This window comes from Phallusia mammillata, chromosome 3 (assembly GCF_965637545.1).
Source record: "Phallusia mammillata chromosome 3, kaPhaMamm4.hap1.1, whole genome shotgun sequence".
Classification (NCBI taxonomy): domain Eukaryota; kingdom Metazoa; phylum Chordata; class Ascidiacea; order Phlebobranchia; family Ascidiidae; genus Phallusia; species Phallusia mammillata.
The window spans coordinates 12004216-12031451 of record NC_137254.1 but is presented as its reverse complement, the minus strand read 5'-3'; the positions used below and the strand labels follow the sequence as shown (position 1 = coordinate 12031451).

At 37.2% G+C, this 27236-nt stretch overlaps 1 protein-coding gene, 3 long non-coding RNA genes and 2 pseudogenes across 5 annotated transcripts; 4 read left to right on the top strand and 2 right to left on the bottom strand.

The window, feature by feature from the left end:
• Positions 1-4844: 4844 nt before the first annotated feature.
• Positions 4845-7225, bottom strand: LOC145220124 (uncharacterized; annotated as a pseudogene). Its single transcript, XR_013857996.1, has 7 exons — positions 6836-7225; positions 6406-6783; positions 6243-6333; positions 5974-6168; positions 5581-5917; positions 5230-5330; positions 4845-5163 (listed from the first exon to the last, which is right to left on the bottom strand). The product of XR_013857996.1 is annotated as an uncharacterized LOC145220124 (transcript).
• A 15-nt stretch (positions 7226-7240) lies between these two features.
• On the top strand, positions 7241-7935 carry LOC145219521 (uncharacterized). The gene is made up of 3 exons (XR_013857918.1): positions 7241-7385; positions 7649-7818; positions 7925-7935. It is a non-coding gene; the product is annotated as an uncharacterized LOC145219521 (long non-coding RNA).
• Positions 7936-7946: 11 nt separating this feature from the next.
• LOC145219519 (uncharacterized) lies at positions 7947-9137 on the top strand. The gene is made up of 4 exons (XM_080086875.1): positions 7947-8133; positions 8206-8309; positions 8424-8440; positions 8940-9137. Exons 1-4 carry the CDS (start codon positions 8006-8008, stop codon positions 9135-9137), a joined length of 447 nt encoding a protein of 148 aa, XP_079943001.1. The 5' UTR covers positions 7947-8005.
• Positions 9138-10351: 1214 nt separating this feature from the next.
• On the top strand, positions 10352-11056 carry LOC145220130 (uncharacterized). The gene is made up of 2 exons (XR_013857999.1): positions 10352-10453; positions 10844-11056. It is a non-coding gene; the product is annotated as an uncharacterized LOC145220130 (long non-coding RNA).
• Positions 11057-14654: 3598 nt separating this feature from the next.
• On the bottom strand, positions 14655-15210 carry LOC145219518 (uncharacterized; annotated as a pseudogene).
• A 7317-nt stretch (positions 15211-22527) lies between these two features.
• Positions 22528-23443, top strand: LOC145220127 (uncharacterized). Its single transcript, XR_013857997.1, has 3 exons — positions 22528-22806; positions 23015-23062; positions 23138-23443. It is a non-coding gene; the product is annotated as an uncharacterized LOC145220127 (long non-coding RNA).
• The last annotated feature ends 3793 nt before the right edge of the window (positions 23444-27236 follow it).

The following is a 27236-nucleotide window of genomic DNA, read 5'->3' as shown; positions in this document are numbered from 1 at the left end:
TTGATGAGTTTTTGTGTAACTGCTGTTGCAATTAGACGCTACCGAACTATCTATCAAAACGTTTAAGGTGATAACATGCAATGTAACATTGATCAAACTTGGTCGTCATCATCCAATGATTTACGTTGTTGGTGAGGAGTGCTTTTAATAGGTCAAACTTTACCTGACACTGTTTGCCCCAGTTGGAACACACACACAACCGTTCTATGAAGCTTATTTTACGGTGCATTTTTGTTTCCATCTAGTCATATTTCATGAAATGCATCTTTCAAGTACTCCTTATTGTTTCGAATTACTTGTCTAATACAGCCTAGCATCCAATTAACTCAACACTCTGCAATCAATCGTTTATTTGTCACGCTTTTAAAAGAGAAGTAGCACATAAAACAGTATCAAGCATTGGCCATACCGAGATGAGGAAAGGGGCGACCAGCAATAATAGGTGGTCACGCGGGGATGTAAGTATCATATTTGGTCGATTGCTTTAGGTAATCATGGCAAAACAAAGACGAAGGGTTGGATTTGTTACCATAGTTATGAAGAAGGGCAATTGTATCCTAAAAATATCATTTTTCAATGTCATAAATCAACATTTTTTTCCACCTTTTACATGATTTGAAATGTGTATTTCGGCCTGTCTGCAATTTGGTCATAATTTCATGCAGCTATGGGTCGTCGTTTTGGTTAGTAATTTTGTAGGTCCCAAAAATCTTTGTTGGTATTTTTATTACGCATCTTTTACCCAAAACAAAGCATGAAAATGGGGTAATCTGTAACAAACCAATAAAAATATTTTAACTTCACATTTGGAATTTAGTATTGAAAAAATAATCCACTATTTAACTAAGGCAGGGGTGGCCAACTTGCCAGTCGTTAAGATCGACGAAAATTTTCTTAATTGTACGCGATCGACTGATCAGTCGTAATTTAGGCTGACACTAACACAAAGCAATAACGCAAATTTTTTCATGCGATTTGCTTGACAATTGCCACATATTTATGGTCATGAGTTTTGTTGGCAAGCATCACCTAGTTATTACAACAATAAAACGTCCCATATGCACACAATTTTTATCAAAGTAGTCAGTGGGAACTTTTAAATCTCCCCAATCAATAGCAACAGCTTCGTTAAAGCAAACACTCAAGTTGTGACGACAAACATTGTAGTTGTTACGACATAATTTGGTGCCAAAATAACAATTGTTACGCAACAAAGAAAGTGACAATTACTTAGGTATTGTCTTATTACACATGTGTGCGTTGTTTCAAAATGACAGAAGTGCTGTTTTATAATATTTAATTTGTTTTTCAATTAATAAGCGTTTGATTAGTTGTGGAGAATTTAGTGGCGATCGACCAGTCAAAAGCAGGCGATCGACGTGTTGGCCACACCTGATCTAAGGGGTTTAGAATTACTGAACATATAATTGGAGAAATGCTGTCGCTGGAACAAATTGTTCCGTGCAAATTGCTGAGATCGTTACGCGTATATTAACACTGGTTGACCGCATTGGTCACAATGACCGGCTTCGTGACCAGTTCAACAGCAGTGACGGAGTTTATTTAGCTCATCTCCGACCATCTGACTGATCGCATCGTTGCTGATGTCAAGCAAAGCCTATGCTGGGCTCTACCATGGTCGACGAGACAACCGATATTGCTACTTTGCTGCAATATATTACATTTGTTCAGTACGTCAATAAAAAGAGACGCCAGGCAACTGCATTTTTGGATATCCGTCAGATAGACGCTCGCGGGGCAACTGCTACAACCTATTCCGACTCTGGAAAGAGGTCGCTGCTGACTACAGTCTTGATGTGGGTAAACATGTCGCGATTGCAATAAGCCGCCGAACTTCCCTCTCACAGAAATTAAAAAAGTGGCCAAAAAACAAACGACCGACGAACAGGGACAGTGCGAGCATTGAAGGCGTTGGAATCTGCGAACTACGAAGAAATGGAAGCTGGCGGATGGGAACGGGATTGCGAATCTGTTTTGTTGCATCAGATAGAATCTGAAAAATTTGTTCTGTGATTGTGCACTGCCAGTAGCCTAATAAATAATTCGTTTAAGCAAATATGGCTATTTTTTGTGTGTATTTAAAGGAAACACTTGGCAGTCTCTTAAACCTACTTAGCGGTCACCCATACCTTAAAAAAAAACTGATTGAAAATACAAAGTGAAAAAATGCTTACAAGAAAGTGAGGTTGGCGCATTGTGGGTAAACTCGACTGGGGGTGGGACGTTGGTGGAACCAGTCGAGGGGGCCCTATAAACTAACCACCCGTGTTAGGGAAAGAGGGTGGGGTTCGACAGGAAAAGAAACCACCGAAAGAAACCCTGCCGGATAGTTTCATGCGCCGGAAGAAAGAGCACACACACAAAGTACATATTCATGCTATTAGTACACTTAGGACTAATATTAAGTTATCCAGGCAACTAATTTGAGAGAAAACTATCGACTTGAACATCTAAAATGTAAGACAGTTTAGTTCCATGGTAAACCGAATGCCTGGTTGCGCCTCGTTGAGATGCCGTAAAAATGCCTCAACCTGGTTCTTAGCAATGACACAAAAAAATGTCGTCAACACATCGCCGCCAGAATCTTGATAAGGCTTTTTCCTCAAGCGCTTCCATTGTCATGTTTGCGACAACCACAGAGACTGGGGAACCCATCGCTGTGCCTTGAACCTTTTGGTAAAAGCTTCCCCTGAATGTTAAATAGGATTGCTCCAAGCAAATCCGCAAACCGTCCACAATATCCAACGGGACCATGTTGTTCTGTCTTTAAGGCTATAGTCGTTTAAAATCTTGGATGACGCAATGTCCATCGCCAGGTCCACTGGCACACTTGTAAAAAGTGACACGACGTCATACGACACCATTACCTCTTCGTTGGACTGGGGCTGCAACTGTGCTATCTTTTGAACAAACTTTTTTTTTTTTTTTCTTCACGGGGTTCGAACCCAGGAACCTCCCGAGGACGAATCCCGATCAGGTTTTTTATGTCTGTATATGGGTCAGGCGCGCCAGGCCATTCGGCCAAGTTCCTGCCCTCTTTTGAACAAACTTGGACGAGTTCGAAACAGTCCATTCTGTATTGCCCACGAGCGGAGAAATAACTTTCCCTAGGTACTTCGCAAGGTTGTAGGTTGGAGTACCAACAAACGAAACAATTGGTCGGAGAGGGATGCCTTCCTTGTGGATTTTTGGTAAGCCATAGTAGATGCGCGGAGCGGAGCCGTCCGTGCTATGCAGTTGATGGAATGTGGCTTCAGAAATGCATCCTGTCTCTGTGTGTAATTTCCCCACAAACTTATTGAGGATGCGTTCCGACTTACGTGTTGGATCACGCTTTAAACGCTTGTAAGTCAAAGTATCCAGTAATAAGTCTGACATTTTCTTGTAGTCTGGGCAGTTCATGATGACAGTACAGTTACCTTTGTCTGCGGGTAAGATCGAGATATTTCTATTTGACCTCAAACTTCGGATCGCTTGGTGCTCGGTGTTGCTGAGATTGCTTTGACCCATTCTGTGTGTGCGGAGGCAGTTTGCAAATTTGCCTTGAATGATTGTTTTGATGTGCGCTGGTTGCTGCCAAACTCCTTTCCCCATTGCAGCAATAATTTGTTCTTTCGGTACCACCCGGGGCGCAGTGGCAAAATTAAGACCAAGTTGCAAAACTTGGGTTTCATCAACCGTCGGTTGGTAATCAGACAAGTTCATGACCCAGTTATGCATCTTCTGTCTATCCACTGCAGGTCTTCGTCTGTCGCACATGGAACTCAGCGATGTTAAACGCCTTTTACAATCACTCATCGCACGATTGTAACGTGTATTAACTCCTACGTTGACGTGGTCTAAAAGCCGCTCCAACTGGTCTTGCGTCAGAGCTTCACGTATTTCAGAACGAGCCTTGCATTGCGTTATTCTTTGGTGAGACTGGTCAATGCGTAATTTTACAAACGCAAATCCACACTTTCTCATGATTTTCCTTCCACCTGGAGAATTGTCAGGCGATTTAAAGTGCAAAGAGCGCAGACAAGATATTTCCTTTGATATACCCGTGGTTGAAATACAAACTAATGTCACTGTACTTAGTCTAGTTTCTCTTGTATTAAACATACAAAAATGTGCAAATTAAGTTACATGACAAATGTTACGTAACACCACTGTAAATATACAGTACTAACCCATAGCTTCTGATTCCATAACACGGTTTTCAACAAATAGCTTTGGACCGCAATCATAGTTATATACACATTGCCCTTTATTGCAAACAGTTAAAAATAGCCAGAACAAACAATAACAATAAACGTAAACAATTTGCGTCACAAGCGCTTTCACCTGATTGCATCATTCGATTTATGACATGATGAACAGAAATCTGTCAAAATCCAGCTATTCAACCCCTAAAATTGCGTTGGGTTGTGGGTGCCCAATTTTGTTGTGTAGTAAGTTGTTTTGCCTGATTTGGGTATAATACTAGTTTACCCAATTATCGTAGGGTACCATGGTGCAGAAACCCCTGTTTTTTTGGGCACTCATGTTGGGCAAAAACATGTTTACCCAAACAAGCAAACCACTACTTTTTGGTACCTCAAATTGGGTATAATCATATATGCCCAATTAAGTAAAGCACTAGACTAGATGAATAAAAAAACTACAATTGTATTTGGAAAAGAAGGAACAGCCACATGAATAAAAGATGAAATGTATGTGACAAGACAGTAACGGAACGAAACAACTGATGCATGATACGGGTAACAGTAAGAACAGTATCTGTTTGAGAGTACCAATAATGTCACAGTAAAAACATCAGAAACATTGGACTTTTGGGTAAATAAAAATAGGCAAATGTCCGTTACAGCAATATTTACAAGTAAGAAATTAATTGCACTTCAGCATCAGGGCTAATTCTAGTACACTGTTACAAAAAAAAATCAGGTTTTTGTATAGGTAATTTAAACACATAAACTTGAAGAAACTGCATTACTTTTTTAACATGCGGGCAATATTCGTAATTTAAAAGCCATTACTGCAACTACTCCTTTGAAAATATTTTCAACATCCAAAATGGGTGATTGATCTATGAACAGTGTTATTTTATGATGTTGTGCTACGGTGCCATTCACTTGCAATTTCTGAAACTGTTGTATTGATCTGCAATACAAAACATTTTATTAGCTCTTTTACATACAAACAGTAATTTTATGCTCTTTGACCTACCGCAAAAAAGTCAACCACATAACAATGTTGATCGTACTTCCGTTTTGTGCTTCCTTTTAGAGCACAGCAAAGGAGCTGCAGTCCAGTAACGAAAATTAAATCTGTAAAAATAACCTGCATGTATAAATATATATATATAGGGCACAAATTTGTTCTTGAAATTGTGTTTAACTCATTCCCAGATGCAGCTTTTTGACTTGATATTCTTATGTCAGTTATAATGCAGTGCCATCTCACCATACATTATACAAAGGCTCTTTAACTGAAGCTCATCAGCAAATCATAGTGGGATTAAAACAAACAAGGTACAATTCCACTTAACTAAGAATCAATCATAAAATGGAAGTTCACCTTCATTTTCTTCCAAATAACTATCATCCAATGGTAAAGTTTCCAAAACTTTTTGTACCGAAAGACTCTTTTGTTGTTGTTTATGTGTGCTCAAGCACTGATTTCATAATTTCCACCCCAAGTTTATGGATGGTGGTGGTTGCTTGTACAAATATGTGGTTGCAGTCTTTCAAATTCCGAAACAATGATAATTACCACATTTACCTCATAAACTTTTAGAGCGGGCCAATCTGCAAATACATCTTTAGCAAGGGGATTGTTGTCCACAATGAATTTACGCCGAAATCATTTTTTTGTTTCTTTGCACCATGGGCTTAACAAACTCCTCTTTCATCATCTAAAAACAAACAAGAAATAAATTTAAGTTAACAACAACTGAAATACACACCTGACCTCTTTTAATATATTCATGTCCTCCTCAGAATCCCCACAAAAAGCAGTCATTTTTTTCCGTTTGAGAACATTGGTGTTAGCAACACCCGATGCATTATTGTACGATCGTTCTGATGATGTTGGCTGCTCACACATTTTTCTTTGTTGTTTTGCTTGTGTATTTAGCTTCTGCGTGACTTTACGCAACCCAAATTTCTGTTGGAAATATATGGTAATTGGTTACACTAGAAAGCAAAACAGTATTTACATTTCTGATTGCCACTACTAACCATTGCTTCATCCTGACTTAATCCCAGTGATGCTTTTCCAATTTTAATAAATGTCGACACTGCCATTTTTCTCAGTGCTGGTGTGGGATATCTGCAAAAGTCAAACATATCAAACATATTTGCTTTGAATTAATTGCATTACTAAAATTCAGCCATTTTATACCTTTCATAATGTTTTAGGGCATTTATTAATGCAGTAGTGATGTTCCTTTTTCCGGTTTCAGTTATCACACCAGTGCGTATAGTTTCCCCCGGCCATGATAGTTAAATTTAAAAAGATACTCTGGAAACTCTTTTGGCACTGTTCTGGATAAATTGGGCACCACAGATAAATCATCCAAAATTTCTAAACTGTCATTAGATATGGAACTTGAAGAGGTAATACTAATGTCAGATTCAGATAATGGAATGGTGTCAGAATCACTTTCAACTTCTATTGATGGGGGTGCTTTTTGCTTAATAACCCAATGGTTGCATGGAAAAGCTTTTTTCAAAGTGTCAAATTCTGTTTCTATTATAGTGTTTGAATCCACACAGTTATCTACAAACAAACCATGTTGTTAAAAATGTACTTAACACGGATAAGCACTAACCTTTTAGTAAGTCGCAAATGCCATCGGCTTGCTCACCAGGTACTGATATTCTATGTAGAAATCCCCGGGTTTCAATTATAGTTTCCTCCAAAGACAAGTTCATTTTTTTATTCTTTAATTGCTACATGCACCTCCTAAAGGTGGCTGTACACAGGATCCGTTTCGGTCCGTTTTCGTCCGTCATGCGTATACGCGCGTAAATTTCGGTCCGTCGCCTTCCGTCGACGTGTATACACAGAATGCGAACCATGCGTTTTGTGCGAAAACGGACGAAACGGACGTTAACGCAAGGCCATCCGAACAAATAGAACATGTTCTATTTTTTCGGACGGTACGCATGCGATTTTCGATCGAGTGGTAGAGCAAAACTGAGAGATATCTCGAAATGGCTTTAACAATATCAGTTATTTTGATCAAAACACAAGCCATCTTGTTTCCAAATGGAAGGAAGTAAAGTATTATGCAAGGTTTCATTTCTAAACGGGTCAAAAGAAATGCTTCGATCTCGCATGGAACGCAGAACAACAGCGGGATACAAAAAGCTAATAATGTAAGTAACAATAGCTTTCCGGGAAACAAAGGGGTCACGAAAGAGTCAGTTCATAACTGTTTCTCATAGTTAATGCTGTCAAACATGTTCAGAAAAGGAAAAAATAAAGAACGGGGTATGGTATATCTGGGCTATGTTGTATTATTTGTGGTATTGCTTTTGAAATCTCATGTTCATAGTTGGTTTTTTCATATACTTAAGTGCTAGTTGATATTTCTGCAACTAACTGTGAATGGTACACCTAAAACTTACTTCTTTTTTAGAAACTTTTGTTTTCCATCCCAACTGAAAGAAATGGAGTTTAGTAAGGAAAAATTGATTGATCTCGTCAGAGAGAAACCTGCTTTGTATGATGTTAAAGATCCAATGCATTCTGACAAAACATACCTCATCAATGCATGGGATTCAATTGGAGCGCAGTTTGGTCCAACAGGTAATTTAACTATTTTTTTAACAAAGTAGTAAAGTTTTATGACTGGTGATTAAAACAAAAATGTTTACCATGAAATTGCTTTAACTACTATTTTGTTGTACTTCAGGTTATATGTAATGCACATGTAAAGTATGTGATTTGTTTTACTTTTGCATCAGGTAAAAGTGTAAAAGAAAAGTGGCGAAACATGAGAGACACATATGTAAGAAGAAAAAAGGAGGCGGAAAAACCAAGTGGTTCAGGATTTGTGCCACCACCAACATGGCCCTATTTTTTAAGCATGTCATTTTTGGATGATTATACACAACACCGCAGGTATGTCAACTACATATGTATGCATCATTAACATAACAAACCAATTGTATACATCCTGTTTGTTTTTTAAAGGACAGACACAAACATTTTGTTGTCGAATGATTTGACTGAAGAGATTATGACGCCTGAACAGCATGAAGTGTATTCAGCATTTTGTTCATCTGCTGACATACAAGGTATGTACAGTTTTTTTTTACATTGTTATGTTGGTTGTTTAAGTAATGGTTTGTACTTGTTTGAGTTTTTACATTCTGTTGGTAAATACTAAAGTAATGTTTTGTATTTTTCAGTGAACAAACCTGAAAAAGCAAGATGAAACTCTCTTTTGGATTTAACAACAGATGAAGCACAGACTCCAAAAAAAAGGCCACAAGTTTTTACTGGTAGATCACCTAACACAGTGAACAGAAAACGTAGAAGAAAAGCAGCCAACAATGACTTTTCAGTGAGTTAAATTTGCTATTTTTTGCTCGTAATTGTTGTTGTAGCTTGAGTAAAATATGTTGTAAAGAAATATTGAAGCTTTGAAATCAGGGGTACTTAATACCACCTAATGTATGTTATCGCAAGGCAGTTTTAATAGATCTGAATATGGTTGTTAAAAAATGAAAATCTGCTGACTTTCAAAACAGATAATGGTTAAACTAGTTGGGTTTGTAAGTCAAATAACATTACAATATGGTCTCGTTTATTCTTGTTGGGGCTTGTATTCTTACATTCCGCACATCATGTGGTAAAAAATGTGGTATTTAGTACATTCCACCCTTTTTACATCATTTTTGCATACTTATGTTGTTGTTTTTCAGGAAAAACTCACCGAAGTTTTGGAGGCAACAGCCAACACTTTGGCTAGCCAACAGAAGCCAACTGCAAAAACTGGTAGAGCCTTCCATTATTCTAAAATACTTGAGGAGAGGCTTGAGGCAATACCAAAAAATATGCACAAAGCTTTTAATGAAATGAACGAAATTCTCGACAAATACGAACTGGAAGAATCTGTTTAATCTAACAAAAAAACGTTTAATGTATAATCTGTTTTACTTTTTCTGTTTTCTTTCAGGGTTTAACTTTTGAACCTGAACATTATAGTCGTTATTTGTGTACACTGTGTGATTTTGCACATACTGATTAAAATGCAATATGCAGTTTCAATAAAAAATGCAGGCATTTTATGGCATTTCTCTTCCTCTGGAAATGGTAGTGTACTGCCAAGGCAGTTCACCTTGGTTAGATACAAAATAGTCTTTAAATATGTCTCTGATATGGCCAGCAAATGTTGATGGTCGACTTGAGACTGGTACTTCCAAACTTTCCCAATCAGATTCATCAATTCTCCAGTTTCCCTCTATAATAACTCCATCAACCTCATGATCTACATCATGATGTGTGATGTATTTTTGTTTGTCAGCTGGTTTGGTGATATTCTTGGTCTGCAACCAGTTGTGCAAAACCACCGTTGCTTTAACCACCTGTTTGGCTGTATCCACATTAGGCACCATGGATGTTCTTAAAACACGCCATCGCTGAGCAAGAATGCCAAACGCATTTTCTAAACAAAAGTTAAAAATTAATAAAATGTAATGCATTTATGTGTTATAATACTAACCTATACAGCGACGGGCTCTGCTCAATCTGTAGTTAAAAATGCGTTTGTAATCAGACAATCCTCTATCTGGATAGGGCCTTAAAGAGCCCCGGCACCGGAAAATTATTTTTTAATATGTTGTTTGTCGTATTTTTATAAACACGATTTCAGATTTAAAACCACAAAAATCGAAGTTACTAGTCAAATATTTACGTTTTAAATCTAAAAACACTGACACCTTGCGGATATTTTGTCACTGAGCTCAAACGCCATGTGACGTCACCTCGTACCAACTTGGTTTGGAGCTTGTTTGCAGTCGGTGGTTGTTAAGGTTCTGCGACGCCAATTACGTTAGTCAGTTTAGGTATTTTGGTGTTTAAATGTTTTCATTTTTATACTCAAGTGTGCAAAAATGCCTGCAGTGTGTTCTTTGTATGGTTGCAATTCAAGAGGAAATCAAAAGGCCAGCAATTTGACACTTTTTCGCTTTCCAAATATAAAGCGATTGCGGTCAGCTTGGATTAAATTTGTTAACGTGAAAAAAAGGGACCAACGAAATACAGTGTTCTTTGTAGCCTACATTTCACAGATGAATGTTTCACAAATAAAATGCAGCAGACAGGAGTGTGGCAAAAATTCTGGTGTTAAAGCCAAATGCCGTTCCATGTATTCATTAGAACAGTCTTCTTCAGCAAGAAATGGCATTGAGAGCAGTTGTAAGAAAAGTAGCATATGGTATGCTTTAATTAATTGTTTTCTGACATAATCTCATTTAACATGATAGTCTTTAATATTACCATTATGTCATACTAATTTAGTTTATTGTCATGCCATTTACTTGGTAATAACAAAAAAGTGTGGTTGTGAAAAAAAGTGTGATAATATCAATATATTTTCATTTGGGAACCACCCAATCTATGCTATGAGCCAAAATACATTGTGTGTAAAGGAAAACTTCTTTACCTCTTAAATGGTGTACCAGAAGTAAATTAACTGCAGATTTCCCTGGACACTCAGCTAAATTTGGTACATACACAATGATGAATGATGGATCTTTGCAACAATAAAATTGTTGCTATTAACCTTGTTAATGTATTCAGATGGTAATTTCATAATATTTTCTAGAGCAATGAAGTGGTAAACAGCAATGATATGGAAAAAGAAGGATTCTTGGGATGCATTGAAAACATCACAAGCAAAGGATTGTTTATTAAAGCCTTTGTGACTGACAGGCATCCACAAATCATTAAATACATTAGTGAAGAATCGTCAGAAACAAAACATTATGTTTGGCATGTAGCTACAAGTATGATAGAAATAAAAGATGAGCATACACCAGTATGTTTGTGTTTATGGTTTTCAATTCAGAAATCCAAAAGAAACTGACAGCACTTTCTAACAAAGCCTATTGCAAGGAGTTGGGACCTTGGGTGAAAAGCATATGCAACCACATGTATTGTTGTGCAGCAACATCACAAGGGAATTCACAACTTATAGTTGACAAGTGGCTGTCAGTCCGGCAACGTAACTCTGAAGTCTTCCCCAGCACCATTCAACAAATTTTAGTAAGCAGTATACCTGTAACGCATAGAGGTTGCTAGTTGCATGTTAGTAGTTAGTACAGTAAAACTTACTCGTGACCGGTGTTAATTACCCTCATCATGATTGCCTAATTGACGTTTAAATCGATAACATGCTGCTTCTAATACACGTTGAGACATATAGATTCAAATCCAGGATATGTTTTTATACAAAGCAGATTCGACTCAGAATATTCGTTGAGCTTGGCTAACTGCTGTTGCACTTACTAATTTCATGGCAGCAAACCCATGATTTTCTCTCCTCCATTATCACATAGTTGGTACATAAACACCTACAATAATTCTGTTACGTGGAAAATACCTTTTGTCAACAACAAAACACCTACCTTTTTAAGCAAACAGTTGTTATTTATTGCTTAACTGTCAACTAAGTATCTACGTTAATTTTATCAGTTGTAAACAATAGAAAAATGTACGCATCAAAGCTAAAACAAGCAATAAAAACAACAGCTGACCAACGCCATTGTTAGAAGTTGGTACGAGGTGACGTAACAATCGCTGCTACATATCAAACCAAGGTGTCGCTCGAGAGCTCGTTGTTTGATTGAATATCTCGAAAACGACAAATCACAGGACAAAAAAAATTAGTGATTCGAAATCCCTGATTTTTGGCAATTCTAAATATCTAAAATGTAGAAAAAGTCACATCGCCGCTGCCGGGGCCCTTTAACAACCATGTCTTTAATGGAAATGCATTGTCTCCAACAATACAGTATGGGACTTCAACACTAGTTAATGGAAGAGTACATACTGGTGGAATATTATAATCTTCTTGCAAAAATTTAGATATGGAAGAATTTGCGAAAATCCCACCATCACTGTGATGACCAGAGTCACCAATGTCTACCATTGTAAAAATGTAATTGGCATCACAAACACCCATAAGCACAATGCTGTGATAATGCTTGTAGTTATAAAATTCACTTCCTTGTTTAGCTGGCTTCTGAATAGCCACATGCTTTCCATCAATGCTGCCAATGCACATTGGAAATTGCCATTTGCGTTCAAATTCTTTTGCAATATCCCTCCAATGATTGTGGGTCGAAGGTGGCACCAGTACTTGTGGCTGCAATATATTCCAGATAGCAGCACAAGTTTCAGGAATGATACGGCCTATCAAAGATTCACTGACGCGAAACTGAAAAGCGAGGTCAGAAAATGAATTTCCACTTGCTAAATACCTGCAGAAACAACATCAACTAAATTTGTCTTAATACATCCAGCAATATATATTTACAGTAAGGACACCTCAAAGTTATTGCCAATCTGTGGCCTGCTGACACAGGAGTGCGCCAATTGGTATGCTTTTTCACAATCAATGATTGAACCATATGTAGAAGTTGTTCAAAATCCTTGTCCATTCGAAAATACTTGAAGTAAAATTCAGGATCCCTTTCCAATTCAGGAACCAAAGTATGCCATTGTCCCCTATGGCGGTTTGCAAAAATCTCACGTACCCACAATCTAAAACATGGAACTTGTTTAGCTGCACTTTACTGTAAATATATTATGTCTTACTTACCTCCTCTTTTTTTGCTGCTCATGGTAGATTAAACCACACAACACAACTGTTTGAATGCACAAAGCCGTAAAGAACTGATCGTTATCCATCTCAACGTAAAATAATATGTTTCTGCAAGACAAGAAACGTCACAGTTTCAAAGCAGAGAAATAACTTCTCTTGAAAAAGGAGTTGATTTCTTTCTTTGTTTACATCACTCAGTCTTCACAAGCGCGCAGTCACAAAGCTGGCTTCCAGTCGATGCACGCATTCAAGCGAAACGTCGCATAGTTCGGATCCTGTGTATACCACAAAACGCAGCCACTTTCGGAACGTAAATTCGGTCCGTTTTTCGCATGCGTTTACGCACGTTGACGGAATACGCAGTCTGTGTACAGCCACCTTAACACTATTTAAGCAACAGTAAAAACGTGCTAAATGTTACCACAAGCAGCAGTGACCTCACTTTGTCGCACGCTGAAAAGACTAGGCTTTTTTCGCGCCACTTTATTTTTCGCCGCGAGTTATAAATTACGTCACCGAAGTTTGAACATTCAACCAATGAGCGGGCGCGCAGACTTCAACTTCGCAATACGTCATCGCGTCGTATACCGACGGTATCATGCAATACAATAATTGTTTTGTTTTATTCTTACGAATAGATAGTTGGGAAAAAGTAAACTTGGGCAAGTTGCATTGACTTTGGAGACGATAATATGCCGAAAGTGCAATCTAGCTATGAGTGTAAGTTTTGTACGGCGGTTTTAAAAAATCTGTTGTCAGTAAAGAGACATGTAAACATAATTCACGCTTCCCACAGGCATGTTAATTTTACATGCAACATTGAAAACAGACCTAAGTTTTTGCTGGAAGTCACAAATAACGCATAAATTTTTTTCATATTGGTTGTGCAAACTGAATATTTTATGCTATGAGTAAAGAATAAATATATTGTTTTTCCACTATTTGTGCTTTTTCACAGTCTTAGACTTTGTTACCCAATTTGTTTTGGGCTTGACATATTTTACCCAATTAAGTTATTACTTTGGGTAAGACATATATTTGGGTACATTATAAAAATACCCAAGTAATTGGGTAAGTCTAATTCTACCCAAAATTTGTTTTTTGGTAAATATTAGGGTTACCAATTCCATTACCCAACATTTTACTTGGGTAATAACGGAATATGCCCAATAAAGTTGGGTAAATTGTATTGTTACATATTTTTCAATGGTCAAAATCATTCTTTGCCCACGGTCATTACCCAACTTTTTTAACAGTGAAGTGTAAGTCGGCTGCACTGAACAGGTTAAGAAATGTCAGGACAAAGCAAGCGTAACGATTTGCCGCTGAAGGATAAGATTAAAGTTATTGAGGAACTAAACAAACAAACGCCCCAATGCAAAGTTGCAAAAGAATTCGGAATATCGCAGTCACAAGTGACTCGAATTTTGAAAACAAAAGAAAAGCTAATGTCAGCAAATCGCAAGTATGTAAATCCATCTCAAAAAAGAGCTAGAAAAAGTACGCACGAAAATGTAGAAGATGCTCTTTTGCAGTGGTTCAATCAAGCCAAAAGGAGGAATGCTAATCAGTGGCCCTATGCTGCGTGAAAAAGCAAAAAACTTGGGAGAACTGATGGGTGATGATTTTGATCCGTCACAAAGCTGGGTATCTCGCTTGCGTGAGAGAAATTCAATTGTTTTCAAGCGACAACACGGGGAAAAACAAAGTCATGATTCAGAAGCAGCTGAACAGTGGATTCAATCAGTGTGGCCGAATATCCAAGCGGTATTCCGCTTCAGACATTTATAATTTGTGACGAAACAGGACTTTATTTCCGCCAACTTCGTGATGGAACTATGTGCATGAAAAACGAAAAGTTGTCGGGTCACAAAAAGTCAAAAGAGCGCCTGACAATTTTACTCACCACAAACATGGATGGTTCTGACAAATTAGAATTGCTGGTTATTGGAAAGTCAAAAAAAACAAGATGTTTTAGGGGAATAAAAAAGCTTTCAGTATGCTATCGATCCAATAGCAACGCCTGGATGACTTCAACACTTTTCCAAGAATGGTTAGAATGGTTCGTATACCTGCCCCCAAACACCACTTCGTCTGTGCAACCACTGGATCAAGGCATCATAAAAAAATTCAAACATTATTACCGGCGACGCATGCTACGAAAACTTTTACTATTATTCGGAGCTGACGAAACTAAAACAGCAACAGAAGTGGCTCGATCCTTTTCTATCCTTGATGCCATCAATTTTATGAGCGCTTCTTGGAACGACGTTTCCGCAGATATCATTAGAAGTTGTTTTTTTCGTGGTCTAACACCGGATGTGCATGATGAGCCGTTTGTTGGTTTTTCACCGAATCATATTCCACCTGCTTTCACCGCAGAAACATATGAGGAGTTTATTAGCATCGATGATGGACTGGACATTGCAGGTGTACAAAGCGATACAGAAATATGCAATGAAATTCTAAAAAGCAGTCCTGAAGAAGATGATGAAAGTAGTATGCCAAGTAGCTCGTCAGACGCACCAGAAGTTATTCCACCGAAGAATTTGGAAGTGCTACAGGCCCTTGATACAATAAGAAGACGGCTACAGTGTCAAGGAATTAACATGCAAACGTTTTTTTTCCTTTAGAAACGGTTTTGTTGAATTCAATGGAAAAAAATATACGTCAAACTACATAACGAAATATTTGAAGTAAACTGTGAAATTTTCTTTAATGTTCGTTTATTATTTTCTTCACAATAAATTTGTAGTTCGTTGCACAAACCGGACATATTTAAAGGCAGGTTTACAAAGCAGAAAAACTAAATACAAGACTTTCCTCTGCCTTCTCTCTTTTTTCCCTTCCTGTTGACTTCAGTCTACCTTGCCGCTTCTTTTCTGATTAAAGGCTTACGACGTGACGTACCACATCTTCTAAAACAAACCTGACTGCAGGGGAAGGCGCAAATCAAGCGACCTGGCGGCGTGCGTTGTCAGTGTTTCTTTAACACACGTGAGCGATTGCACCATTCCCGCGACAGTCACGAGGCATGACGTCATGTTAAACGCTGTAAGTGGTTATGTTGTTCTGAGAGAGTAGTGGTTCTATTCTCTACAAAAGAAATAAAAATACTGCTCCGTTGCCATAGTTGAGCGTCACTGCAACTCAGTTTTAGCTGGGGAAGTGAAAATGAGCACTTATGTTAACGGCCCGTACTGTTTACATAGCAACCGGATTATCGCATAATCCGGTTAATCGCATCAAAACCCCTTGGCAAATTGATGATGCGATTAACCGGATTCGTCTGTACTTAGTTTATCACTCAAAAATTATACCTGTACCTATACCATTGCAGTCCACAAATTTACATAAATTTGACCTTTTGCGAAAGTTTAAACAGTTGTAATGGAATTGTTTTTCTGCAGCCTTTGTTTGTTTCTACTATAAACAAAACGTATATAGTCAAGAATAAAACAGCACTTGCAAGACGTGACATAGCATTTGACAATAAATGTGGTAATTGACTTATGCATAAAACCTTCTACTTAATAAACAACAACAGTTCCAATAATGGATTACAACCATCAACGGCAGGGCTAAACTGCCAAACACTGTTAGCTTTTTTCCACTTTAAAACAGTATCGATAGACGATAAATACCGCCTAAATGGCATTGAATGATCCAGTAGTATAAGTTTTACTGTTTTACCATTTGAACTTTTTTTTAACATTCCTTGATGCAGGGGTCGGCAACATTTTTTGCACTGTGGACCGGTTTGAAACTAAATATTTTTTGTTTTTAGTTTTGTCACGGACCTGCCTTTAAAACCGCAAATAGTTACGATTATTACAACTTGGATTCAATGTGAACTTTGAGAAAGTTTTCTGCGTCTCGGTAGCAAACCCCTCTCGGGCCGGTGGTTGCCGATCACTGCCTGAATAAATGAAAAGACTGGTTGCGTTTTTACAACTACTATACCAACCTTATTAGGCAAAAAAACTATACTCAGCATCGTTTCAGACCAGCAACACTGCAATTCAAAGCCATAAACTTTATTAACGAGATTAAATACAAGCATCATCTGCAACAAATAGAAAAACAACAACAACCTGCATGACAAAATTACAATGATACATTAATCCAAGCGGGGTATACTAAGTTTGCAATGATTAGGAAAAACAACGGAACATATATCAAGTTGCTAAACAATGCGGTTTTGGATTTTGATTTAATTTAAATGCCAGTTACCTTGTGTTATTTTTGTCCCATGTTTGTTGAGGTCAAAGTTGCTTACTTAGTCAATCAAGGTTAAAAGCGTTTAATTCGCTGTTTTTTTCGCAATGAAGGCGGGACGCAGTAACTACCTAGACTTCAAAACATATTAGCAAATATAATAGATACTAACCTAATTTCCCTGATTACCTAGTCACGCACAAAGAAACAAAAATATGCCACAGAAATTACCCGTTCAGCTAAGCCAATTTAAATAGCGATCACCATTTCTGACTTCCATCATCGATCTAGTTAAAACGAAGGAGATGCTCGACAACTGTTTTTGGATTACATAAGATGGTGGCTTATGAGTGCCACCACAAAAAAATAAATAATTTAAAGTGACAATCGAATTGAAAACACAAACCAAAATGAGAACGATAAACCATTAAAGATGTTGCAGTTTAGAAACTAAAACTGCCTTTGTGAACGAGTTTGGTTAAACCCCAAGTAAGAAAAATGGGGGCGATAGAACGGCTAACATGTACATATTTCCTGAAACCGCTTCGACTCGAAATCTCTGTCCCGACCCGAATAAAGGTAGCCCAAGGCGTTCCGAAGGAGGGCAGAAAACTCCGAAATAAGAGTGTGTGCAGTGGTCAAGGCCTGTTGATCGAAAATGCGTATCATTTAGTAGTAAAATAGTCGGAGACTACGAGTATAAACTGGTTTTATGTTTCTAAGTACATAAGTTTGCTCAAAGCAACTCTCCGGATTTTTTCAGAACAAAATAACAAAACAAGAACAATATTTGACCAAAATTTGTTTACTTCATTCCGGTATGAAACTGCACACAACCGTACCAAACGATTTACGTGAATGAAACAAGCCGCTAGCACAGCACATGTAGGAATTACAACAAATGTTATTTAACAACTGTTTGTTATTTAGCTATTGCAAGTCAAAGCACGCTTCGCTTGTTCCGCAATCTTACACAACTCTGCAGGAGAGATTGTTTAAAAATTTGATGCACTGTGAAACCTAAGCGCTCAACAAGTATAAGTCTAAAACACAGGGTACAGTCACGTTATTATGTATTTTAACAAATTGTCTTCTCTTTAAAGGCGTTTAGACTAGGGTTGCCATATTTTATAATACACAATCCCTGACAAAATGTATCTCAGTTGCGTTAACCCAGTAGTTCTCAAACTTTTTCGTCATTTTCTCTAAACCAGGGGTGCACAACTTTTTCTCTGTGACGGCCGCATAGCAGGTCCTTTTCACCAACGGCCGCCAACTACTTGCTTGTTTTTGTTTAAATTAACCTGGTGCGAAGAATTACTACTCTCACTATCCTTGAAACAATAAGCACATAAACCATAGGTCGCCAACCTTTGCCACTCTAAAAACTATTTGGACCAGTTTAAAATTGTCACAGAAAAAAAACAAACACTGGGAGCCGCCCTTATACAGACCTTTATAAATTAAACGTCACTGTAAACACGTTTTTATATCTCACGACATTCGACTTTTTGTTGTTAGTTAGTTCCTTGCATATTAGGTACATAGTTACGGCAAATGGAACTTCCCACGTAGCATCAAACGCTGTGTTTTCGTGAGACGCGGATTTTTCTCTGTATTTAACTGGTATTGTTAGACAACTAGTAACAAACAGATATTGTTACGCGCGCAAACACACTGCAAAACGAACCAGTAACCTTGTGCGTTAGCATTAACCTGCCTGCCGCCAGTTTACCTCTTTACGTTTCAGGGTATAGACGCGGTTGTAGCTAACTACTAGAAATTTCTCCATTTGTGCATTAATTTCATAGTATATCTATATATTTTTTTAGTACATTTTTATTTTTCTCCCTGACGCAGATTTAAACACCAAATTCCCTGACATGTCAGGGAAAATCCTGACGTATGGCAACCCTAGTTTAGACGCGATTAGTGAAAGAAGTACACCATTTTTATGCTACTTTCCCAGACTAGTTAACAAATTAGTCTGCTGTTGAAACTGCGACCAAACACACCAGAAACCTACGTTTTAACAAAAAACGCGACATACACTTAAATTTTAATCTGTTACATGGCGATGATACAGTGAACACTTCATGTAAGATTTTTATCTGACCGTCAAGTATGAAAAACAATATCCGTGGCGAAATCGGATGCGCAACGAACGCGTCTTTGATCTCTATAAATACTGGATTGCGCTACTGGCGTCACGGTTAAGGCGTAATGGCGGCTGAAAAAGAAGCCCCAAAAATGCATTGCGGGCAATGGGGAGAGAGAGTGGAAAAATGACGATAATTTTTGTTTTAGGCATTTGTATAGCGATTTGTGCAGATATGATTTGTAGATTAATAGGACACATGTATTTGGGTGTGTAATAACCTATAAATATGCGCAGATTACATGGCTACTTCCTTCACACAAGATGATGTAATTCTTTGTGTGACATTACCTTGTGCTAATCCAAACTGCTGTTTTTGACAGATATCAAACTTCAGGAAATTCTGACCAACATGTGGAATAACGTTTTAATTAAAATCACAAAAACTAAAATAATATTTCAACTATTTTATCACTATTTGAATTTTTTTTCTTGATTAAAGTGCATTTGGTTTGGGTCTTTATTGTCTTGTCATGGTGAAATTATGAAATTTTGCAATTCCATTTTACATTTATGATAATTTTGTTTCCAAACATTTCAGACATAATAGGGTTTATATTCATCCAATAACAACCTTTATTGTCTCTGGTAAAATTCAACTGGAATGTTTCAGTCTCCTCCCAACCCCTCAAGCTTTATGACACTGCAAGATTACAATACAGCCTTTTTCGACAACAAATACACTACAGAGGGACTGAAATTAGATTAAATATTTTGTGTGTGTATACTGTTCTACTTCTACTGTGCATGTTTTGTAATCATTTCTGACACTGCCTGTAACATGATATGCTGCACATTTTAAACTTAAACAAATTTGAGGTTGTTGTTTTTTTATTTTGTGAATGCACCATCTGTTATAATGATGATCATCTGACAAAAATACAGGATATCTGTGTGAACTTGGCTGGTGTATTTGTTGCCTTCAGTCCTGTAGTCAGGGTTTTAAAACCAAAAAAAAATAAGGACAACCGAGAAAACATTTTTTATGTGAAACGAAACAAACGTTTTTGAAGAAATCTTTGCATTTATACGAGCCATGACATAATATTTGCAATATTTTGAGAAGAAACAATCTGTTCCAGCAACTGGTTGTTCGTAGAAAATACTAAGTGCATCTCACAACAGGCCGAATCTAGGTTCAATTCCACTTGTAGCTGGGAATTTGACTAAAGTAATTGTTGAAAATAAGACAAAATAAGGACCACAGTCAAAAATAAGGACATTTCTTAGAAATAAGGACAATGAACTTTTCAAAGACATAGCCCTTCAAAATAAGGACAAATCTTAGAAATAAGGACGGTATGGCAACCCTGCCTGTAGTGTTGGTGATAACTGGTGTGCAGGTGTGTTTTTGCAGAAAATTGCTTATTAAGTACAATAAAAACAATATTTAATGATTCTGACTGAAATAGTACATAAATAGGCAACTCATTTGGGTAGTTAAACCTCTCCACCCTAACTGCTATGATGTCTTAAAAGCATTTTTATGCATGTATCTCTCTGACATATTAGAATTTTGTTGAGAGTTTGTAGTTTGAGAATTCACAACATTAGCAAAAATTGTTCAACGCATGTTGGTTGCAAACTGAAAAGGGTAGATTAAATGAGCTAATTAGATTGATGGTTTGTAACATAGAAGCAAAATAATGTTGAACTTACTACAAAAAAAACTTTTAAACAGCCATATTTTAGCTCCAAGACTTTGCTGACAATCAAAAACAGCAGTTTGGATCAGCACAAGGTGATGCTAAATAAAGTATCACATCGTCTTGTGTGAAGAAAATAGCCATTCTTGTTGGATTTTTGTCTTAAATCAGTGCTTCCCAACCTTTTCCAGCTCGCGGCCCACTTCAAAAAAAATTTTTGGGGGCGGACCACCGTTTAACATTGCGACAAAACCACACTGGAAAAATAACTAAAATTGAGACAGAAAAATAATAACCACACAAGCAATAGTTCTGTTAATGTGGAGCTTGAGCTTGTTGATTTCATATGATGAGATCACTACTACTTTCTGAGATTTTTTTCTTTTCTTTCTTTACTTTCCTTGCTTCATCAATTTTGTAGCTAGTCAAAGACCAAATAAAGCTAACAAAGACAGTTCTAGCATCAAGATTTTACAACTAATACAAGTACTGTTGTGACGCGACAATGGGGCAGTTAATTAAAATATTAAATGGCCACACGATGTCGCCACGCAACAGTTATATTTAGCGGCGGATTTGTATTGCGGGGCTACTGTTGTCTGATAAAATCGAACGTTTGAAAGAAAAATTTAAGAAATTAATCATATTGCTGATACAACGTCACAATACTATTGTGTGCCAATTTGCCTGGAAAGTAAAGGTGGCCATACATTTCCACTTGGGAAGGTGGAAAAGGAAGGTGACTATCAAGCGTTGTGACCCTTAAACTGAAAAGTTGTGGAAACCGATAATTTATTTATTCTATCAGATGAAAGAAATACATGGCCAGCACGAGAAGTTGTTGATCAATCAATGATCGCCAAATTTAAACAGCAGTTTCCTGCTACCAGAGTTATTTTAGATGCCACAAAAATTAAAAAAAACAAGCAATGTTAAAGCTCAAAATTCCACATTTTCAACATGTAAAAATACCATAAGGATTCTGGTCGGGAATTTTACCAAAAGGGCTAGTGACTTTTCTAAGTAATTTTCATGGAGGATGTACAAGTAATATGCTAGTAATAGAAGATTCTGTACTATACTAAAATGTCTCAGAGTTTTCTTAACCCGTAGACAGCATTATGGCAGATAGAGGAATCAGAGTGCAATATTTGTTTACATCCTTTGATATATTTGTTAACATCCCTAACATTGCTAAAAGGAAAAAGCCAGCTTGAAAATATTTCAGTAGTAACTAAAGGATAGGCATACTGCATCAGAAAGGATCAATGTTAAGAGAGTCATAGGACTCTTAATATAAAATAATACATGCCTCATTATGCTGCATCTGTCAAATAAACTTATTTTTGTTTGTTTTATGGGGACAAATGTTAGGCAATGTATTGTTAGAGATAAGTGATACATTTTTTTGTTTATGTCAGTTAGGGTATGGCAGTTCTGTCCGGGACAATGTGTGTTGTTTTCCAAAAAGTACATGATAATGTATTCTTATGTTATCAACTAAACATTTAGTATATAATTACTTAAACCAATGACCGATTCGCAATTTTTCTGCACAAATACATCTTTAAATGTATACACCATAAAGTAGCAGTACTGCTTATTAGCAATGCCCAAATGTCCTTGAATCTGAAAACTTAAAAATCTTCGAATTTATACACCACAAAGTAGCAGCACTGCTTATTAGCAATGCCCATTTGTCCCTGAATCTGAAAGTAGTATTTATGATTTTTTTAATTGAAGGCTGTCACTCACAAATTCAGATATGGGAAGTTAGCACCTTCGGTAATAATTGCAATGTTTCCCTAGATGGACATTTAATCTTAACCAAACCAGTTTTCTCTTGCTTTACATCTGGTGTTGCAGCAAAGTATGGCTGTTGGTTGTCAATAAACAGACCTGCTGCACTCATGTGGATATTTTTTGTTTTGCTGAACAAAGTAAGTGCCCTTTTTTCATACATTTTGCCATGACATATTGCTCCTGTGGACAGTACAAACTTAGAGTCACATAGTTTTGCATATTTGTTCTTTCAGTTGCCAAAATAATATCCCTAAATTTTGGTGCTGTTATGCGAAACTTTCATTGGTTAACATTCCTTGCACTTACTTTGTTCAGTTGTGTTTCATTCAATTTTTTAATTTGTAGAAAACAAGGTTTACAAGTCACCACTATACAGTACATGTAATAAATAAAGTGAGTGATTACTTTTCAATTGTGTTGCAGGGTGGTGAAACGTTTAAAACTGATCTGTATAACTTTTCTTAACAGATAGCTCTTCTGTGATGTGAAATTTGGAAACCATAAGAGCTGTGGCTGCTAGATGTTTGCATGTAGCAACAGGTCCTCTTCCTGCTGCACACTCACATTCTGAATTTACAATTTCTCCACTGTTTTCAAGTTTTATTTTGACATTATATGAAACATTTTTTTCAGTGAAGCATGTACAATGCCACTTAAATAAAACTCAGATAAACATTTCAGACTAGGCGTCCTTTCACAATAGCCTTCACATCACTGTTGGAAATTTTGTCACATGTGGACTTGAAATGAAAATAAACTTTCACTTGTTCCTCAGTTGTGTGTGGTGTTTGATCCTAGCTGATTATTTGAGTAAACTCTACTTTGTGCCACTGTAACTCAGAGCTGCTACCTACATTCTCCATCAAGCTCACAGCACAAGTGAAGTTGTCATTCCTATCATGAGCCTGAAGTCTGTGTACAAGTAGTTATGCAGAGAAAAAACAAGAAGCTATTGCAAAAAAACACAGAAATACAACGCATCTTAAAATTAAATCCTCCTTCTTGCCAGTTGTTTTGGGACATCTTTTATTTAACTCAGATTTCCATTTAGAATAATCCATTTTTAGTTGATTTAAGTTGGCAAATAACAATGTTTAGTGGTAAAAATATGACGGAGTAGAGTTGTGTTGACGGAGTAATGCGAAATTTAGGCCTTTCAATTTGCGCGCGTTTGTGCCGTTATGACAACTATAACTGTTGCGTGGCGACACCATGTGGAATTTTCGACCCCTTAACTGCCCCATTGCAGTTTGTTTGTGTAATAAAGGTTTGTTTAAGTTGAAATCGTACCCGGCTTTCATAGTGAGTAATATTATATTATTGAGAAAAATGTTAAAATTGAAAGTACGTTCGCACATACTGTGCAACTTTTTTAACTTCTATAGTGGTATGCTAATAGTTTGAAAAGCTTCGCGGACCACCAGAAAGTTCGTCGCGGACCACCAGAAAGTTCGTCGCGGACCACCGGTTGGGAAGCACTGTCTTAAATATTAATAAATGCATGTAAACTACTTATATTGCACAATAAAACATTTATTACCACTTAATAATGATTTATTTCAACATTAACTGAATAATGTATTACCAGTACCCATACAATAATACACATCACAGCCAATCTACACATATTTATTGGTTATTACACACTGAAATACATGCGTCCTATTAATCTACAAATCATATCTGCAAAAATCGCTACACAAATGCCTAAAATAAAAATTATCGTCATTTTTCCACTCTCTCCCTATTGCCCGCAATGCATTTTTGGGGCTTCCTTTTCACCCGCCATTACGCTTCAATTTGCTTCAAAAATCACCCAACCGTTCAACGGATTAGCGCAATCCATGTCTGATTGTCTGCGCACTCGCAATGCACGACTGCCTTTTTCTTTCAGCTACGGTTCACTGCACACTTAATTTTCGCTGCCACGCATGGCCCAGTTTAACATTCACGACGCGTTTCGGGATGTTTCGCGCAGAAATTAGCTAGTAATGTTACATCTACCGGCTACTAGCGGTTTTTATTTATTTGAATGCATGTAGTGGTAGTTGGTCAACAGCAACAGCAGCATGCGGTGCAACACAATAATGTGTATGTAAGTAAAACGTTGTCAGACTATTGTTCTGTTCTTACCTAGCTCTGCTGTTCGGGTGACTTTTTTTTCTCAAGCAGAATTTATTTCTGTTGTCAGTTTATTAAAAGTTCACGTTTTTTTAGTTCATACAGCGATTTATTTGTGGGAATCAAAAATACAAAAAGAGCTGTGGACAGATGCAGGAAAACAAAAAAATCGTTGGTGAATTGCTCGCTAGGCAAGATTTAATTAGTTTTTTCGTTGTTTCTGAACCGGTTGTGTGAAATTAGTTTGTGATAACATTTAGGTGTAGTCGAGTAATTTGTTTATTCAAACTTTCTAATCTGTTGTGATGCGTTTTTGATTGTGATTTATTACCTTATAACAGCAAACTATTTGGCAAAGCAAGTTAATTCAACAGCCCTGATTTATTACAGCGTAATCTAGAATATTGCAAAAGCAACCACCGGGTAGTGCGCTGGCACCTACCTATGAGAACCAACTACTTTGAATGTGTGTTAGCTGGGACATGAATGAGCAATTACACCAAACTGGAAATTGGAAACAACCTCAACGGTGTGATGTTCGTGAAACAGGATCTAGTCAAAAGGAAGTTTTGAACACACACATGTCTCACACTAAGAAAAAAATCCATCGGTGTGACGTATGCGAAAAAGAATTTCGGCAAAGTGGAGTTTTGAAAAGACACATGTTGACTCATAGTAAAGAAAAAAACCATCGGTGTGATGTTTGTAAGAAAATGTTTATGCTTGATGGTAATTTGAAAGCACACATGTTGATTCACACAAACGAAAAACCACATCGATGTAATATTTGTGATAAAAGATTTAGATATGGGTCAACTTTGAAATCACACATTTTGACTCACACTGAAGAAAAACCTCACGGATGCCATGTTTGTGAAAAACGGTTTCGTCAGGGGGGAACTTTGAAAACCCACATGTTGACTCACACAAAAGAGAAGCCACATCGATGTGATGTTTGTGAGAAAAGATTTAGTCAAGCTGGAAGTTTGAAAACACACATGTTGACTCACACAAAAGAAAAACCGCATCGATGTGAAGTTTGTAACAAAGCATTCGCACTCCGTGGGCATGTAAAGCTACACATGTTAACTCATTCCAAAGAGAAGATTTATCAATGCGATATTTGCAAGAAAAGGTTTGGATTGGCTGGAACTTTGAAAGGACACATGTTGACTCACACACAACAGAAAACTCATCGATGTCGTGTCTGTGAAAAGACATTTAGATTTAAAGGAAATTTGAAAATACATATGCTAACGCACATGGAAGAGAAATTGCATAGATGTAATGTTTGTGCAAAGAGATTTAGACAGCTTGGAAGCCTAAAAAGACATATGTTGACTCATATGAAACAGGTAATGTAGTTGGATGTATAATTGTGTAAAAACGGTCCCATGGTACATGATGTACATACAAAGTTGGGAGCAGTTGTGTATTTTTTTAATACTCTGTCTATGGGTGCCCTTGGAATAAATTTTACCACATTAATCGAAGTAAAGTGAAGAAAGTCAGTTAAATGTCTATTCACGCGAGTTTAGAGATGACTGCCCTACCATAACCTGCTGTTTTATTGTATTTCGAACAGACCAAAATCTGCACCGCAATACTAACGTTATGGACGCGCATGTACGTGGGAATTTATTTTGTCACAAATGATTTCAGGTTTGAGTGGTAAAGTAGTGAACATAATGTATGCCTATATGTACGTAATTATTTAACATCGTACGTATGTACCAGCCAGCCAGGTAAATAATGTGTGTTGTCAGTTTAAATAAATTATTACTGCAATGGCCAGCAAGCCGTACTCTGTACACGTCAAATGTCCAGTTAAAAATTATTGTGATGTGCGGGCAATCAATTTACATAAAACGCCATACCCTGGGTCAACATATCGCTTCATTTATCCATTCACTTTTGTACAAACGTGGTTTACATTGCTATTGCGAATCAGGTTGAAGAACGGAAAAACACGCCTAACCTAAATGCAAGGGTACTTTAAATGCTCAGAAGAGCTCAACATCGATGGCAGTTGTATTTTTTGTTGTAAATATGACTAACTCGTTTCAAGTCATCAGCAGATTTGCCGGTATAAGTAATGTCCTGCTCTACCGTTTCTTTTCTGAAATGTGTTGTACAAAATCCAGCATTCAATGATCTTGCGGCAACTTAGTTAACTTGCAACGTAACTTACCTAACTTGCAACGCTAAGTTGCCGCAAATTAGCTAACTTGCGACAAGTAAGCGTTGCAAGTTACCCGGTGCATTGTGGGAGACCGAAGCTGGATCCGGTAAGGTGGTTGTAATACCCGCGAAATATGATGTTTAATACTTTTGCTCATGTCGTTCATATCGTTTCATTGCACTTGAGTGCGTATGTATTCGGCTATAAGTACACAATAATTTGGATTGTTGATGGAATCCAACAATGAATACGTGCAATTAGATT

Excerpts from the sequence above, each read along its gene's own strand:
- LOC145219519 (XM_080086875.1), top strand. The coding sequence starts at position 8,006 with ATGAGAGACACATATGTAAGAAGAAAAAAGGAGGCGGAAAAACCAAGT. Across the intron at positions 8,134-8,205 it reads GATTATACACAACACCGCAG|GACAGACACAAACATTTTGT; the intron begins GTATGTCAACTA and ends TGTTTTTTAAAG.